Raw genomic sequence first — 14,980 nt, 5'->3', positions numbered from 1 at the left:
ACAGCGAAAATTTCAATTCATAATGAATATCACTGCTATCAATAGTAATATCAGGGGCTTCCCAGATGGCACAGTGGTAAAGAATCTGCCTGCCAATGCAGGAGACACAAGAGACGTGGGTTTGATCTCTGGGTCAGGAAGATCCCCTGGAGAAGGGAATGGCAACCCACTCCAATATTCCTGTCTGGAGAATTCCATGGACAGAGAAGCCTGGCGGGCTAGAGTCCACAGGGGTCACAAGAGCCGGACATGACTAAACACAGCACAACAGCAGTTCTGTTGGTTGGCTGGTTGTTTTAAAGAAACATACAATTTGCTCCCTGTCTCCCAATGCCAATAAATTTCTGCAGCTTCTTCCCTTTCAAAAAATAGTAATATCAACACAAAATAAAACACTGGCTGAAGAGAGAACTGGATGTGGCAATGGGTATAACCAGAAAATTCAGAGGGCTGGCGTGTCTCCGGCTTGCTCCCCTCCCGCCCACCGTCCACCGGTTGCCACAGCACATGAAGACCATAGTGATTCACCCCAAGGGCAGCCCCAGGCTCATGGCTTGTCACCTGCCCTGATACCTGTGGAGAGTGCCAGTAAGTCCAGCTATTCTTTGACATTCCTGCCCTCAGAAAGTGAAGCCTGAGATACTCTGCCCCACTCCATGCCAGATGGTCTCGGTGACTCGCCCTGAAGGAACAGGACACAGTAGAGGCGGGCATGTGTGACTTCCAATTGCAGGACCTAAGAGTCACGGTGGCTCCTTGCTGCCTTCTCTTCATTGCTCACTTTGGGTCCATAATGGAGAGGAACTGAAGGTTCCCGCCAGCGGCTGGCATGGACCGTGAGTGAATATGCACCCATGTGGGCTCTGGCTCCACCAAGCTTTAAACTACAGACCCAGCTGACATCCTGCCTGCAGCCCCAGGGACACTCAGGCAAGAGCTACCAAGCCAAGCTGCTCGCAAATTCATGACCTGAAGAAAACACCGCGATAACAGAGGTATACTGTTTTTTAGAGCTTCCCTGGTGGCTCAGACGGCTCAGTCTTCCTGCAATGAGGGAGACCCGGGTTCAATCCCTGGGTCAGGAAGACCTCCTGGAGAAGGAAACTGCAACCCACTCCAGTACTCTTGCCTGGAGAATCCCATGGACGGAGGAGCCTTATAGGCTACTGACCAGGGGTCACAGAGTCGGACATGACTGAGCGACTTCAATTTCACTTTCACTGTTTTTTAATGCTGCCAGGTTCTGGGGTAATGCGTTATGCAGAAACAGAGAATTTATTCCAGTAAGATGGATGAACCTAGAGCCTATTATACAGACTGAAGTGAAGTAATTCATTAATAGAGAGACACCCTCAGCAGCACCTACAGGGAACCACCGAGAGGTCACCAGATTCACATGATAACTGCTTGGCACACGCCTGCCGTGCTTGGTCGCTCAGTCGTGTCTACTCTTTGCGACCCCGTGGACAGTAGCCCACCACTACCCGACCCTTCCTCTGTGACCCTCAAGTCTCTGGTGCAGACCTGGGTTTTTCTACTGCTCCTTGGACAATCATTTTTTCTGTTGGAGAAAATCTGTTGTTCAGTATTTGTTTCATAATCCTGAGATGTGTATTTCAACCCACCTACCTAGTGCAGTGCAGGTACACGGGAAGACTCCCAACAAATAGTTCTGAGCTGATTTTCTCATTTCAGTCCATTTTAAACCAAACGATAAAAACCTCGGACCACACTTATGGACTTCAATTTTGTGTACCTTTTGGACCCAGGAGTCAGTGGCAGAAGAGTGGACGGAGAATGTGTATTTTAATTTGTAACAACGTGAAGTCAAGGATAAACAGCATGGTTCAATTCTGGAGGCTGTCACAGTGTGAACACTAGATTTTAAATAGTGACCCACCAACAAGTGACTATGAGAATGTAAACATTTAAGAGACTTTCGTTGAATACTCAAAATGCCTTAAGAAAAGGCTGAGTAATTTCTATTACAGTCACATGAAAAGGAACCCAGACAGTGTCAGAGCATCCTGGGCTTGCCAAATCCCTCCTCAGGCAGAAAGGCTATGATTCCAGTCTTGAAACTGAGGAAGAGAGGGAGGTACACGGTCCGTGCTATCTTTCAATGAGAAGACATGAAGTCTCACTAACAAGTGGTTTGCCTTAAAACCCGAATTTTCACTAAAAAGAACCAGCCATCTGTTTTGAATATTTTAAAGACTAAGCCTCTATTTGAGCTGTGCTTTGATCTCCTAGGATAATAGGAAGACAGTGATACAGTCCAGCTACACCTCAATCAAGTGTGTGCATTTAATTCATCCCAGAAACGCCGACCGCCAGGCCCAGCTGCAAGCTTCAACCTCGTCATCGCAGGACCAGGAGAAAGGACAGAGACGTCAAGGGGGAATGGCTTTTTTGTTTTGGTTGATGATGCATTTTCGGGTTCAAGAAAACAGTCCTTTAACCCAAAACAGACAGTAATCCTAGAGACAGAGAGAAATGTATAGAAAATAACAAATTAGGGAGAAGTTGAGGACAAGTTAATGAAAGAAATACTGCAGAACCCTATTGTAACATGACTGTTGTTTAATAGCTCAGATAAGATGCGAGTCAGATCACATCCTCCAAAACATAACTCTATAAAATGAAAACATGATGTAATAGGCAAGCATGAGGGCTGTCTCCTGGAACTGGTATTAAAAGGGGTCTTGTCACATGCTAGCTGAGGGGTAGGTGATAAATTTGACAGTGTATCCTGGAAGGTGCGCTAGGAACTGACTGGGATGTTGTTCAGTCGCTAAGTCATGTCTGACTCTGCGACCCCGTGGACTGCAGCCCGCTAGGTTTCCCTGTCCTACACCATCTCCCACAGTTTACTCAAACTCATGTCCACTGAGTCAGTGATGCCATCCAACCACCTTATCCTCTGTTGCCCCCTTCTCCTCCAGCCCTCAATCTTTCCCAGCATCAGGGTCTTTTCAGGGTACAGAGTAAATTACAAGTTTAATACCTACTACACATGCATGAAACTTCCAATACATGCAACTTTTCATTAGGGCAAAAGCTCCCCAGTTTTTTCTTTCAACAGGGTCTGCCCAGAGGACTGTGAAAAACAATTAGGATGTGAAGGATTTTATTTTGCATGAAGTGCAAGAATATTTTTATTTTCCAGGGAGAATGTCTGAGTTACAAATAAGGCCACAAACAGGAAGAAGAGGGCACGTCCTCATTAGTCAAATGCTCCTAAATGTTAAGGACCCATGTTTCAGAGATGTTTAAAACACCGCAATTTTCAGTTTAAGACATAAATCAAGTAATCAAGTAAGTTTCAGGACAACGCCACCTTAAATCATTCAGCAGAAACTATAAAAATGTAGGTGGGAACCTGTGGAACACTGTATAGTGTGTCTTAAAACTACACTGAAAGGTTTCTCCCCCGAGTATTTATAACTTGATCACATGGCCCGAGAGGCCCCTGCCTCACTGAGCTCACGTGATCACCAAGTCCTTCAAGAATTAGTCAGAGCCTCTGTGTTGAGGCAGCCTGCAAACCATCCTCAGGTGAGAAAACTTTAGCAGGAAAAGGCGCTTGCCACCGTGGTTGCTTCTTAGAAGGCGATGGGTCTGACTTAAGGTCTGCAGCTGACCTCCCGCAGGGACACCTGGTGGAGGAAGGGTCTACACGGCTGATCAGGCAGGACGGGTGATGTCATGAACAATTCAGAGATTCCGAAAAGAAGACGTTTCTCTTGCTGCACGAAAAATGAATTACTAGGACTGTGCGTGACTTGTGCAATGAGAGGAATGTTACTGTATTAGGAGAGAGGAGAAATCCGTGAAGTAAACAGTAGCATCAGATGGTTTTAAGCACCATCACTACCAATATCACACAGCCCTTGACTGAGCACTTCCCGGGTGCTGGGCCAAGGGCTAAGTGCACTGAGCACGTTTGTACTTGTAACCCCACCGGGACCTTTGCTGTAGGTTTCATCACTGCCACTTAGCAGATGGGAACCTGACGCTTGGAGAAGAGGTGAAGTGACTCGAGGGAAATTCCACAGCTACTGAGCTCAAATTAGTTTGAGAGGCAAAGTATGTTATTTAACACCAAACTAAACAGTTATAAAATAATATACCTGCCATACAAGGGACACAAAAGAAAACATGTTTTGTCAGTTTCACAGGTGGGATATAACAGAGAAACTACAAAAGGCAGGATAAATAAAATCAGAAATGAAAAAAGAGGGACTTCGCTGTTGGTCCAGTGGTTCAGACTCTATGCTCCCAATGCAAGGGGCCTGGGTTGGATCCCTGGCCCCTAAATGCCACAACAACGAGTTCACATGCTGCTATTAAAAGATCCTGCATGCCACAATGAAGACGGAGGAGCTCGAATGCTGCACTTAAGACCTGGCTAAGCTAAACACATAAATAAATATTTTTTTAAAAAAGAAATGTGAGAAGAGACGTTATAACTGATACTAAATACAAGAATTATGAGGCTACTACTATGAACAATTACATTTCAACAAACTGGACAACCTAGAAACAAATTAATTCCTAGAAACATACAACCTACCACATCTATATCACGAAGAAATAGAAAATGTGAACAGATCAATGACAAGTAAGGGAAATGAATCAGTAATTAAAAACCTCTCAAGAAATAAAAGCTGAGGACTGGCTTGTTTCACTAGTGAATTCTAAGAAACATTTCAAGAAAAATTCACACCAATCTTTTGAAAACTTTTCCCAAAAAATACAAGACCGGAGAACTCTTCCACATTCAGAAGATACCTAAACCAGAAAAAAGATGTTGCAAGAAAAGAAAATGACATGCCAATATCTCTGCTGAACACAGATGGAAAAGTTCTCAACAAAACGTTAGCAAACTAAATTCAACAACACATTAAAAGGACCATTTGCCATGATCAAGTAGGGTTTATTCTAGGGATGCAAGGATGGTTCAACACCTGCACTGATGGTTGAAATCAGTCTGTGTGAAACACCACATTAACAACATGAAGGATCAAAGTTATGTAATCACCTCAACAGTGCAGAAGAAGCATTTGACAGAATAACATCCACTTACTGAAAAAAAAACCCAAAACTCTCAAGCAGAAAGAGAGGGAACTGGAAAGACAGTCTGCTCTCATGCATTTAAAGAATTAACATTGTTAAAATGTTCCTACTACCCAAAGCAATTTACAGATTCAATGCAGTCTCTACCAAAATTCCAATGGCATTTTTCACAGAAATAGAGCAGAGAATTCTAAAATGTGTATGAGACTGCACCGGGGCCTTTTAAGACTCCAAACGTGGTGGGGTCTGTAAATGTGTGAAAGTGTAGTATGCATGCAGCTGACCCTTTAACAATGCAGGGGCTGGGGCACTGACCTTCTGCATGGTCAAAAATCCGTGTATAACCCAAGAGTCAGCCTTTTGTACCTGCAGTGCCTTTGTGTCCTTCATTCCGTACCTGTAGATTTAGCCAGCGGTGATGATGCAGTACTGTAGTATTTACGATTGTAAAAATTCCATGCATAGGTGGACCTGTGCAGTTCAAACCTGTACTGCTCAAGGGCCAACTGTACACACACACACACACACACCCCGAGTAATACTACTCAGCCATAAAAAAGAAGAAAATCCTGCCATTTGTGACCACATGGATGGACCTTGAGGCCATTATGCTTAGTGAAATGTCTCAGAGAAAGACAAGCACTGCACAATCTCACTTACACGTGGAATCTAAAAAAAACCCTCAAACTCACAGATATAGGAACAGATTTGGTGGTTGCCTGTGGTGGGGTTTGGGGGTGGGCGAAATAGGCGAAGGGGGTCAAAAAGTGCAAACTTCCAGTTTAAGATGATAAACATGTCCTGGGGATATAAAGCATGGTGTGTACGGTTAATAATACTCCACTGTATATTCACATGTGTGCTCAGTCGTGTCCGACTCTTTGCAATCCCATGGACTGTAGCCCGCCAGGCTCCCTTGTCCATGGAGATTCTCCAGGTAGGAATACTGGAGTGGATTCCTCCTCTAGGAGATGCCTTCCTCCAGGGAATCTTCCTGACCCAGGGATCGAACCCGTGCCTCTTATGTCTCCTGCACTGGCAGGTGGGTTCTTTACCACTACCGCCACCTGGGAAGCCCCACTTGCTATGAGTTAGACTCTTCTGTGGGAGGAGACAGGGAGGATGGAGGCTCACGACCTGTGGGCCCTGTTTCCTCTGACACCATCAGGTCTTCTTCTATGGCTGGAGAAAGGGTCAGCAATCCAAACCCAGCCCCCTTCCAGCATGCGGGGAGGGGCATCCTGCTCGGGCGGCACAGAAGCCCCTAAGTTCTCCCAGGACAAACAAGGCAGCTTCGCCCTAGGTGAGGAGCCTGGTGATCTCCACCCGACTCCTGCACGGCCCCCGAGGCTCCACGATGACTACCCCGCCCCTCGTGGGGCCCAGGGTAGACCAAGAAAACCAGCACGCTGACTCGCTCAACCTCAGCTCTGTCTGGCATGCAGCATTCCAGCCCCAAGAGCTTCCTGGCTGGCACTGTGTGCTTCAGCTTCTTCCATGGCCCCAGGGTGAAGCCACGTGGAAGGTTTCCCATCTTCACAATGCATGCTCCTTGCCATGACTTACCTCATCGTTCTCCTCGGCTGTGTCTGCCATGAGGGCTCTACACCACCCGTGTGATTTTAAAGGTGGAGGGGTAACACCGAGACACAGACTTCTCAGGGAGAACTGACCTCAGCAGAGCGAGATGGCCAACAAGCACGGGCAGTGAATCCAGGGGGTGCAAGGCCATCAGGATGTGTGAACTTATTCATCATCGTTATTATTTTTTCTAAGCAAAGGATTTCCTCAGTCAAACCTCCAGGGCATCAGATCAAAGAGAGAGGCTGACACAGCTGGACCGCATTTTCTAGCCAATTGGCCGGTAAAGCAGAATCTAGACAGTGTCCTGGCAACTGTTTGACACGGCAGCAATCCACAGAGGACGGGAGAGGAACTCTGGAGACCGACTCTTTATTCTAAAAGTCTTGTATCGCTTCTTCACTTCTCTTTCTGTTTAAGACAGTTTGGGAGCAATGTCCAAGCCCCAGGGGACTGTCCCGGGTGGGCACTGTGGAAGAAGCACTGACCCTGAGAATCCAGAGCATTCTTCTATACACAGAAACTAAAGCTTTTAAGTCCATAGTGTGGGTTTTTTTTTTTTTAAAGACTATATAGTATTAATTATCATAAAAAGTACATCCCAAACCTACTGGCAGAGTATCTGATTGATTTCTTCTATTTCCAGTTTGATGTGAGTCACTATAAACCTTACCAGGACACTGTAAAATCATGCCAGAATGGGTAGTTTATAAATAAAACAACAACAGGAGAAATTTAGCTACATGCCCTGGAAGTTCTTCCAAAAATGTATAAAAAGAAATGACAAAAGTGACTATTAACATACAACAAGGAAAAAGAAAAAAAGCCACAGAACCCAAACCCCGCTATGTCACAAGCGAGCGGTACACACGGGAGCCAGGTGAGATGAGAAAGCAGAGAGCAAACCAAGGACTCAGTGAATTACCAAGAAACAGGACGTGAAATGATTGTGCGGAAGGAAAAAAGAAGTGAAGGCAAACAACACATTTCTGTAGTTCAGGAAAGCCGTTCTCACCGTTCTGAACAAAATGGCTGCACTAAGAGCAAGTGGGGGCTACGCCCAGATGCCCTCCTCCTCATCCTACGGGGAGGACGCAGGGCCCAGAGCAGCGTGGGGACGAAAAAGAGCTGGTTAGTATTCAAGACAGAGACACAGGCACGAGGCAGCCGCAGAGAACCATCTCTGGGCTCCTGACCCCCACACCAAGCTCTGACTTGTCCTCACTTTGTCCCCACACTTCCAACCTCCCCACTTCCTTGACACGCTCTTGTCCATCGGGCAAAACGACCAAGCTGGAGGCTTTTCTTTATTCTTCCTCAAACCTTCCCCATTCCTGTTGGCCTCCCGCTCCTCCCAGGCATCCGATCCTGGTGTTTATTAGCAAAACCTGTTTCAAGGGACGGCTGTAATCCTCACCCTGCGTGTGTGCTCAGTTCCTCAGTCGTGTCTGACTCTGTGCGACCCCACAGACTCTAGCCCGCCAGGCTCCTCTGTCCATGCGGTTTCCCAGGCAAGAATACTGGAGTGGGTTGCCATGCCCGCCTCCAGGGGATCTTCCTGACCCAGGGATCAAACCCAAATCTCCTGCACTGCAGGCGGGTTCTTTACCACCGAGCCACTGGGGAAGCCCCCTAAAATCCTCATCCTACATAAACTGGCATAAACTTAGTTCCAGGTATCAAGAAACAGTCAGAGAAAAGCAAATGGCTTCTTGGCAAGGACAGATTGCTGCCATTGGGCAGACAACTCTCCGCTTTGCCTACGTTAAAGATTGCACTCTTTCCCTCTAAAGTATAAGCCACCTCTATGGGCTTAGTGAATGTCATCATACAATGATTATACCCTTCTAAAACCTAAGAAAAACCTGCGTTTTTGATATTACTGTGCTTTCATGTGCAATGTTTCTTCTTCACCTCCTAAGACGGAGCTGTGCTATCATCGAGAGGAGGGGCTTAGTGGGGGAGTTCCTCTGGACTCTTCGATCATATGGATGTAATTACTTAACTATTATTTTTCTCCCTCAGCTGTATATGTTAAGATTGAGTGTGATGGAGATGTTGAAATCTGATTTTTGGCAATGGGATATGAGGTAATCTGTTCACTACTCTCCCCCATCCATCATATTCAAGATCTTGGGAGAGTTCCCTTCTTCCAGAAGAACTGGCGCTGGATAGGGCTCCCTTCAGACTGACTCAGTGCCTCCTTTGCACTCATGAGGAGCTGAAGGCAACAGTTTAAGAAGGATGTAGATGGAGAGGTCCACCAAGGAGACGAGAACAGAGAAACTAAGCTTCAACCTTCCCGTTTAACAGGCAATGAGCAGAGATTTTCAAATCTGCAGGTAAATACTGATTACTGCTACACTGAGTTGTGTGTGCCTCACCGAGCTTACATGGAAAGTTTTCTTTTTCTACTGAAGCAGGACAGAAACAAATTAGTGAGTTTCTCTGAGAAGATTAATTTTTTTCTTATCTCAATTTAAGGATTCTTTAGTGTTCCTTTCAAATCTGTTGGGAAACTCCTCTGAAAATACTCAGAATCAGGCACCACCTTCTTATACAGAAATGGACTCCGTATTTAGAAAAAAAGTTTTCAGAAACTGATTATTTTTATTTTTCTAACTTGTACCCCAGAGTCTGTAACACACTACTACAAGATACATCAAAACAAAAGCACGCTGGTTTTTCAGGAGACAACCGAAAGCAGGCTTACCTGGTCTGGGGAGGGTTTGTGATTGGTTTGACCGGAATGGGAGGATCTGAAGTGGTCGTCCTCGTAATTGTCGGCCATTAACTTCATTCGATTTTGTGTCTAGGAGGAAACGATTCACAAGGTCAAGCTCAGGCAAAATCTCTATGACACACTGTACAGTAACAAGCACCTTAAAAATGTACCGAGAAAGGGTATAACGAATCCTGTCTGAAATAAATTAAACATAGGATTTCTGAGGATACTGGTTGGTGGTGCAGGGGAAGCTCAGGCACGCTGAACTGTGCCCCCTCAAAACCCATGTTGAGGTCGTAAGCCTTGAATGCCTCCATGCGTATGGAGTCTTCGGGAGGTGATTAGGGTGAAGTGAGGTCATCAGGGTGGGGCCCTCATCTGATGGGACTGTGGCCTTCTAAGAAGGGGGAAGGACACAGTGGGGAGGGGGCTTCCGAGAGCCAGGAGGAGGGCTCTCATGGGAACTGGGTCAGTTGGCACCTTGACCTTGGATTTCCCAGCCTCCAGGTGGGCGAGAAAACAAATTTCTGCTGTTGAAGTGACTCAGTCTATGGTATTCTGTTACAGCATCCCAAGCAGGCTAAGACAGGCACCTAAACTGACACGGGAATTCTCGACAGAAGAGTAATTTCCTTAAATTAAGCACTTGATGCAGTGCCAGATTTTATTTTTTAAAATAAAGACTGGATGACACCACACATGGAAGAGAATGCTGTGACCCTATTTTTTCACTTCGTGCTGGGCACGACCCATCTTGCCAGGTTACTGTGAGAGTTACTCATCCTTTTTAACAACTATTCCATTTGGGGGAGATGTTATTTAACACACAGACCATAAATACCAGAGGAAAAGTTATCCTTATCTGTAAATGAAACGATTATATACCGAGAAAAATCCAGAGAATCATCTGAAAAATGATTAAACTTACGATAGAGTTCAGTAAGGTGATCGGACAGAAGTGACACATATTCATATTCAATGACATCATCATTTTCTTTATACCATCAATAAACAATTCAGGCTTTGGAAATGAGCTGAAGATTCTGAAATCCTTCTCTTCAGTCCTAAGACTGGAAGAGAATTATTCTCTCATGGCCTCTCCTCCAAGTTCACCAGAATGGAGGAGCAGATTGGATTCTGTGCGACTGGTTAACCTAAGTCCTCCCTAAGTGAATGTATGTGTACACACACACACCTATACACACGCACACACATCTATAAAACATTTTAGAGAATTTACTTTGCAGAGCAAGCAATTTAGAAAATGCATAGAACCCTGTGCATATGATCAAACAACAATACTGTTAAAACCTGAGGTTCTGAAAGCATTAAAAATACATTTGCTAACATTATATGATGCAAAAATGTTCACTGTAGATAATTTAAAACATACAGAGAAAAGAAATTACCCCTAAGTCCCTCTAACCAGTGATAATCATTGTTAATATTTACGTGAATCTGTTCAGTCTCTTTCCTATGAACATAAATAGTAGCATGTTCTGATTTATTCTTTGCTTTTGCTATAATGCAGTATTTTAAAATTGTGATTATTGTGCAGTATATTTTGACATCTGGTAGGATATGTCCTTCTTCACCAATTCTGCTTTGCCAAAATCTGACTGGGCATCTTTAAAACATTTTATTTTCTCAGTAAATATAAGACATTTTGTCTAGTTCCATAAAAAAGTTTGCAGAGATTTTTCTTTGATACATTTTTCACATAATGAGGCCTAAGCAGGGGCTTCAGAGCCAAACTGCCCAGGCCTAGATTCTAGTTCTGCTTTTTACCAGCCACTCAGCTTGGGCAAGCTGCTCACATGCTCTGAGCTTCAGTTTCCTGTCCTTTAAAATGTGCATAGCAATACCTTCTCCCCCATAAGACTGTTGTGAGGATTAACCGAGTTACTAATATAAGCTCTTACAAAAGCACCTGGCATAAAATCAATACCCAACTAATTTTAGCTATCCCCATTATTATGAACATTCCATGTCATTAAATATTATTCTAAAAATCTACTCTTGAGAGTCCCTTGGACTGTAAGGAGTTCAAACCAGTCAATCCTAAAGGAAATCAACCCTGAATATTCTCTGGAAGGACTGTGAATTCCCTGGAAGGATGCTGAGGCTCCAGTACTTTGGCCATCTGATGGAAAAAGCTGGCTCACTGGAAAAGACCCTGATGCTGGGAAAGACTGAGGGCACGAGGAGAAGGGGACAGCAGAGAATGAGATGGCTGGATGGCATCAACGACTCAAAGGACATGAATTTAACAAATTCTGGGAGATAGTGGAGGACAGGAAAGCCTGGCGTGCTGCAGTCCATGAGGCCCACGAAGAGTCAGACACGATGAGCGACTGAACAACAACAAACTCTAATTTTAACCGGCTGCACAGTGTTCAGCTGAATGGATGCTTAATGAGCCCCCTACTGTTGGGCACTTGGGCTCTCTAGATTTTTACTGAAAACAGTATACATACATTTGCAGCCAATTCCTCCCTCCAGGATATAATGACAGCAGAGAAAATCCTCATCAAAAAATTGTGATACCAAATTTCTTTTCTGAGACGACTTGGAGTGACCTTGAAAACACGCAGCGGAACGTTTCTCACGTCACGTGGTGCTGCGTGACCGATGGAGAGCCTTCTGCGATGAGGGAGGGAAGAGCAAAGGGCAGGGGCCCACCAGAAACACCTCCATGTCAACTTTAATAGGAACGTGCGGCAGAAGCACATTTGAACAGTTATCATCTTAGAACGTGACACACAATCTTGAAGGCCTGATACCCAGCTCGAGTTTAGAAACTTAGAGAAGAACTGATAAAGCACACGCGAATCCCCTTTCAGGGCAGGATGTATCCCAAGTATCTCTGAGGTATAAGACTCAAAGCTTCCAAGAAGAACTGATCATAGGAGATAGATAAGACCAAAGGTTACTTATTTCACGTAAGTGAATGAAGAAGTAGATACAAGAATGTCTCCATTTCTGAAAGACCTGAGGTGTATCCAAGTTGAGCCAGGGTTCCCAGGCCTAAGGTTCATTAATTTGGTGTGAAGTCTGTTCCCTGCACAGACAGAGGCTGAGCGCTAAGCACCCGACAGCTCACAGAGTAGCAGATGTTATACAGACCCTGTAAATGACACTGTTCTCAAGGAGCTCTTGCACCGCTCTTCTTAAGATAAGCCAGCAAGCATGAAAGGTGCTTTACAGCCAAATATCTTCCCTTCTGAAGCATGCCACGTGCCTGTGCAGACAGCTGGACTCCCTTGGTCCCCTGACATGAAGAATAAGACTGTTTGAAGTAGTAAAGAGAGGGGGAAGAAAAAGATGGGAAAAAACTTGCTGAAATAAACTTTGTAAGCCATAAACGTGTACCTCTGTATACAGTTATACATACCCTTTCAGGGAATTTGCTGGTAGCTCAGTCAGTAAAAAATCTGCCTGCAGTGCAGGAGACCTGGGTTCAACCCCTGGATTAGGAAGATCCTCTGGAGAAGGGAATGGCAACCCACTCCAGTATTTTTGCCTGGAGAATCCCATGGACAGAAGAGCCCGGTGGGCTGCAGCCCATGGAGTCACAAGAGTCAGACATGACTGAGTGACTAAACCACCACCACCACCCTTCCCGAGGGAAAGGAGCTCCTCCTTTAGACTGCTAACCTTTTCTTCTGAGATTGAGATGTCAGTGCTCAGACACAGCAGTTCAGAAATGACACTTCACAGAAAAATATTTTAGTTAGGCTCAAAAACAATGTATGTTGGTGATCCAAACCCAGGTACTAAAAAATGTTTGAATTCTGATCAGTTATCTGGTTGTTATAGTCAAGGCTATGGTTTTTCCAGTGGTCCTGTATGGATGTGAGAGTTGGACTGTGAAGAAAGCTGATCGCCAAAGAATTGATGCTTTTGAACTGTGGTGCTGGAGGAGACTCTTGAGAGTCCCTTGGATGGCAAGGAGATCCAACCAGTCCATTCTAAAGGAGATCAATCCTGGGTGTTCATTGGAAGGACTGATGCTAAAGCTGAAACTCCAATACTTTGGCCACCTCATGCGACGAGTTGACTCACTGGAAAAGACTCTGATGCTGGGAGGGATTGGGGTGGGAGGAAAAGGGGACGACAGGGAATGAGATGGCTGGATGGCATCACCGACTCGATGGACATGAGTTCGAGTGAACTCCAGGAGTTGGTGATGGACAGGGAGGCCTGGCGTGCTGTGATTCATGGGGTCGCAAAGAGTCGGACACGACTGAGCGACTGAACTGAACCGATCTGGTTGTTCACTAATCTTTGCTTTTTGGCTTGTGAGAATGCTATTAACCTACCTAAATGAGCTTTAGAAAGAATAATACCTAGAAATATTCTGAGATATTTTAGAAAACATATAAATAAAACTTAACCTTACTAATTAGGGTTATTTCCAATTATAGTTATCTTGAAGAAAGCAATAAAATGATTTCTGCCTACATTCGTTGAACCTTGGAAATAATTTCATTAATATTATAGTGAATTTCAGTTAAACTTTGTTATATCGGTATTCGATAAATAAAATGAAAAATGCATAATCTCCATTATTTTCAAGTGGGTCAGATGTAGCTATAGTCAGTTGGCTATAAATTTTAAAAAATTTCAACAAATTACCTTTGAGCTTTATTTTAAACTTCATTACATTAAAAAGTATAAATTAGTTATTATTCTTTTTAAATTTATTTTTGGCTGTGCTGGGTCTTCACTGCTGCAACTTCATTCTCCAGTTGCACTGTGTTGGCTTTTCATCGCAGTGGCCTCTCTTGTGGAGCCGGGCTCAAGAGTGTGTCGGCTCAGTAGTTGCAGCTCCTGGGCTCGAGAGCACAGGCTCAGTACTTGTGGTGCATGGGCTTAGCTGCTCTGCGACATGTGAGATCCTCCTGGACCAAGGATCAAACCAGTGTCTCCTGCACTGGCAGGCGGATTCTTTACCACTGAGCCACCAGGGAAGCCCTATGAATTATTCTTGAGTTGTTCATTTATCTTTCTAGCTGGGAAAGTTCCTCTTCCACTGGTTGGACAGCTCTGGGGGGCTCCCTTGGAACAGTGCGGGAGGCAGAGGATAAGAGCTGGATCAGAAGTGAGAACTGTGCTGAATTCAGCCCAATAGCTGTCACTGTCAGACTACCTTCACATCCCATTTTACATTCTTAACTAGAGGGCAAGCTCTAGAATAGAAAAATGTGTTTCCTACTGATTTTAAGATCTTTTTTCTTTTTGATGTGGACCATTTTTAAAGCCTTTAGTGAATTTGGTATAGCATGGCTTCTGTTGTTTACCTTCTGGCTTTTTGGCCATGGGGCATGTGGGATCCCAACTCCCTGACCAGGGATGGAACCTGCACCCCCTGTATTGGGAGGTGAAGTCTTAACCCCTGAACCAGCAGGGAAGTCCCCCGACCAATCCTGTTTTGCTTTGTAGAGAAACAAATTTGGTAGTTTGATCGTGGTCCTGGTTAGGATCACAACGGGAAAGTAGAACCATCCTGCACACTTTCTATGTGGCAGACTTTCTGTGTCCTTGGACGTGACATCACTCCTGCATTCTGGCAAATTCATGCTAAGCTCGTCT

The 14,980-nt window shown here is 44.8% G+C and overlaps 1 protein-coding gene across 9 annotated transcripts in view; it reads right to left on the bottom strand.

Annotated features, from left to right (window-relative positions):
• Nucleotides 1-14,980, bottom strand: part of ERC1 (ELKS/RAB6-interacting/CAST family member 1) — a 277,757-nt gene that overhangs the window by 37,878 nt on the left and 224,899 nt on the right. For 7 of the 9 annotated variants that reach the window (XR_016037703.1, XM_055396335.2, XM_055396333.2 and 4 more), the window contains one exon: nucleotides 9,374-9,472. Coding sequence is in view for 8 of the 9 variants with exons in the window: in XM_055396335.2 (XP_055252310.1) it covers nucleotides 9,374-9,472 (99 nt within the window). In the remaining variant the exon portion in view is untranslated. Of the gene's footprint in view, nucleotides 1-7,675; nucleotides 7,742-9,373; nucleotides 9,473-14,980 lie in introns of all 9 variants that reach the window. The other 2 variants (XM_055396339.2, XM_055396340.2) reach the window with 1 other exon arrangement.

The sequence above is a fragment of the Moschus berezovskii genome, chromosome 6 (assembly GCF_049115385.1).
Source record: "Moschus berezovskii isolate FMDL1 chromosome 6, NW_MosBer_1.0, whole genome shotgun sequence".
NCBI lineage: Eukaryota > Metazoa > Chordata > Mammalia > Artiodactyla > Moschidae > Moschus > Moschus berezovskii.
This window is presented reverse-complemented; position numbering and strand designations above follow the sequence as displayed.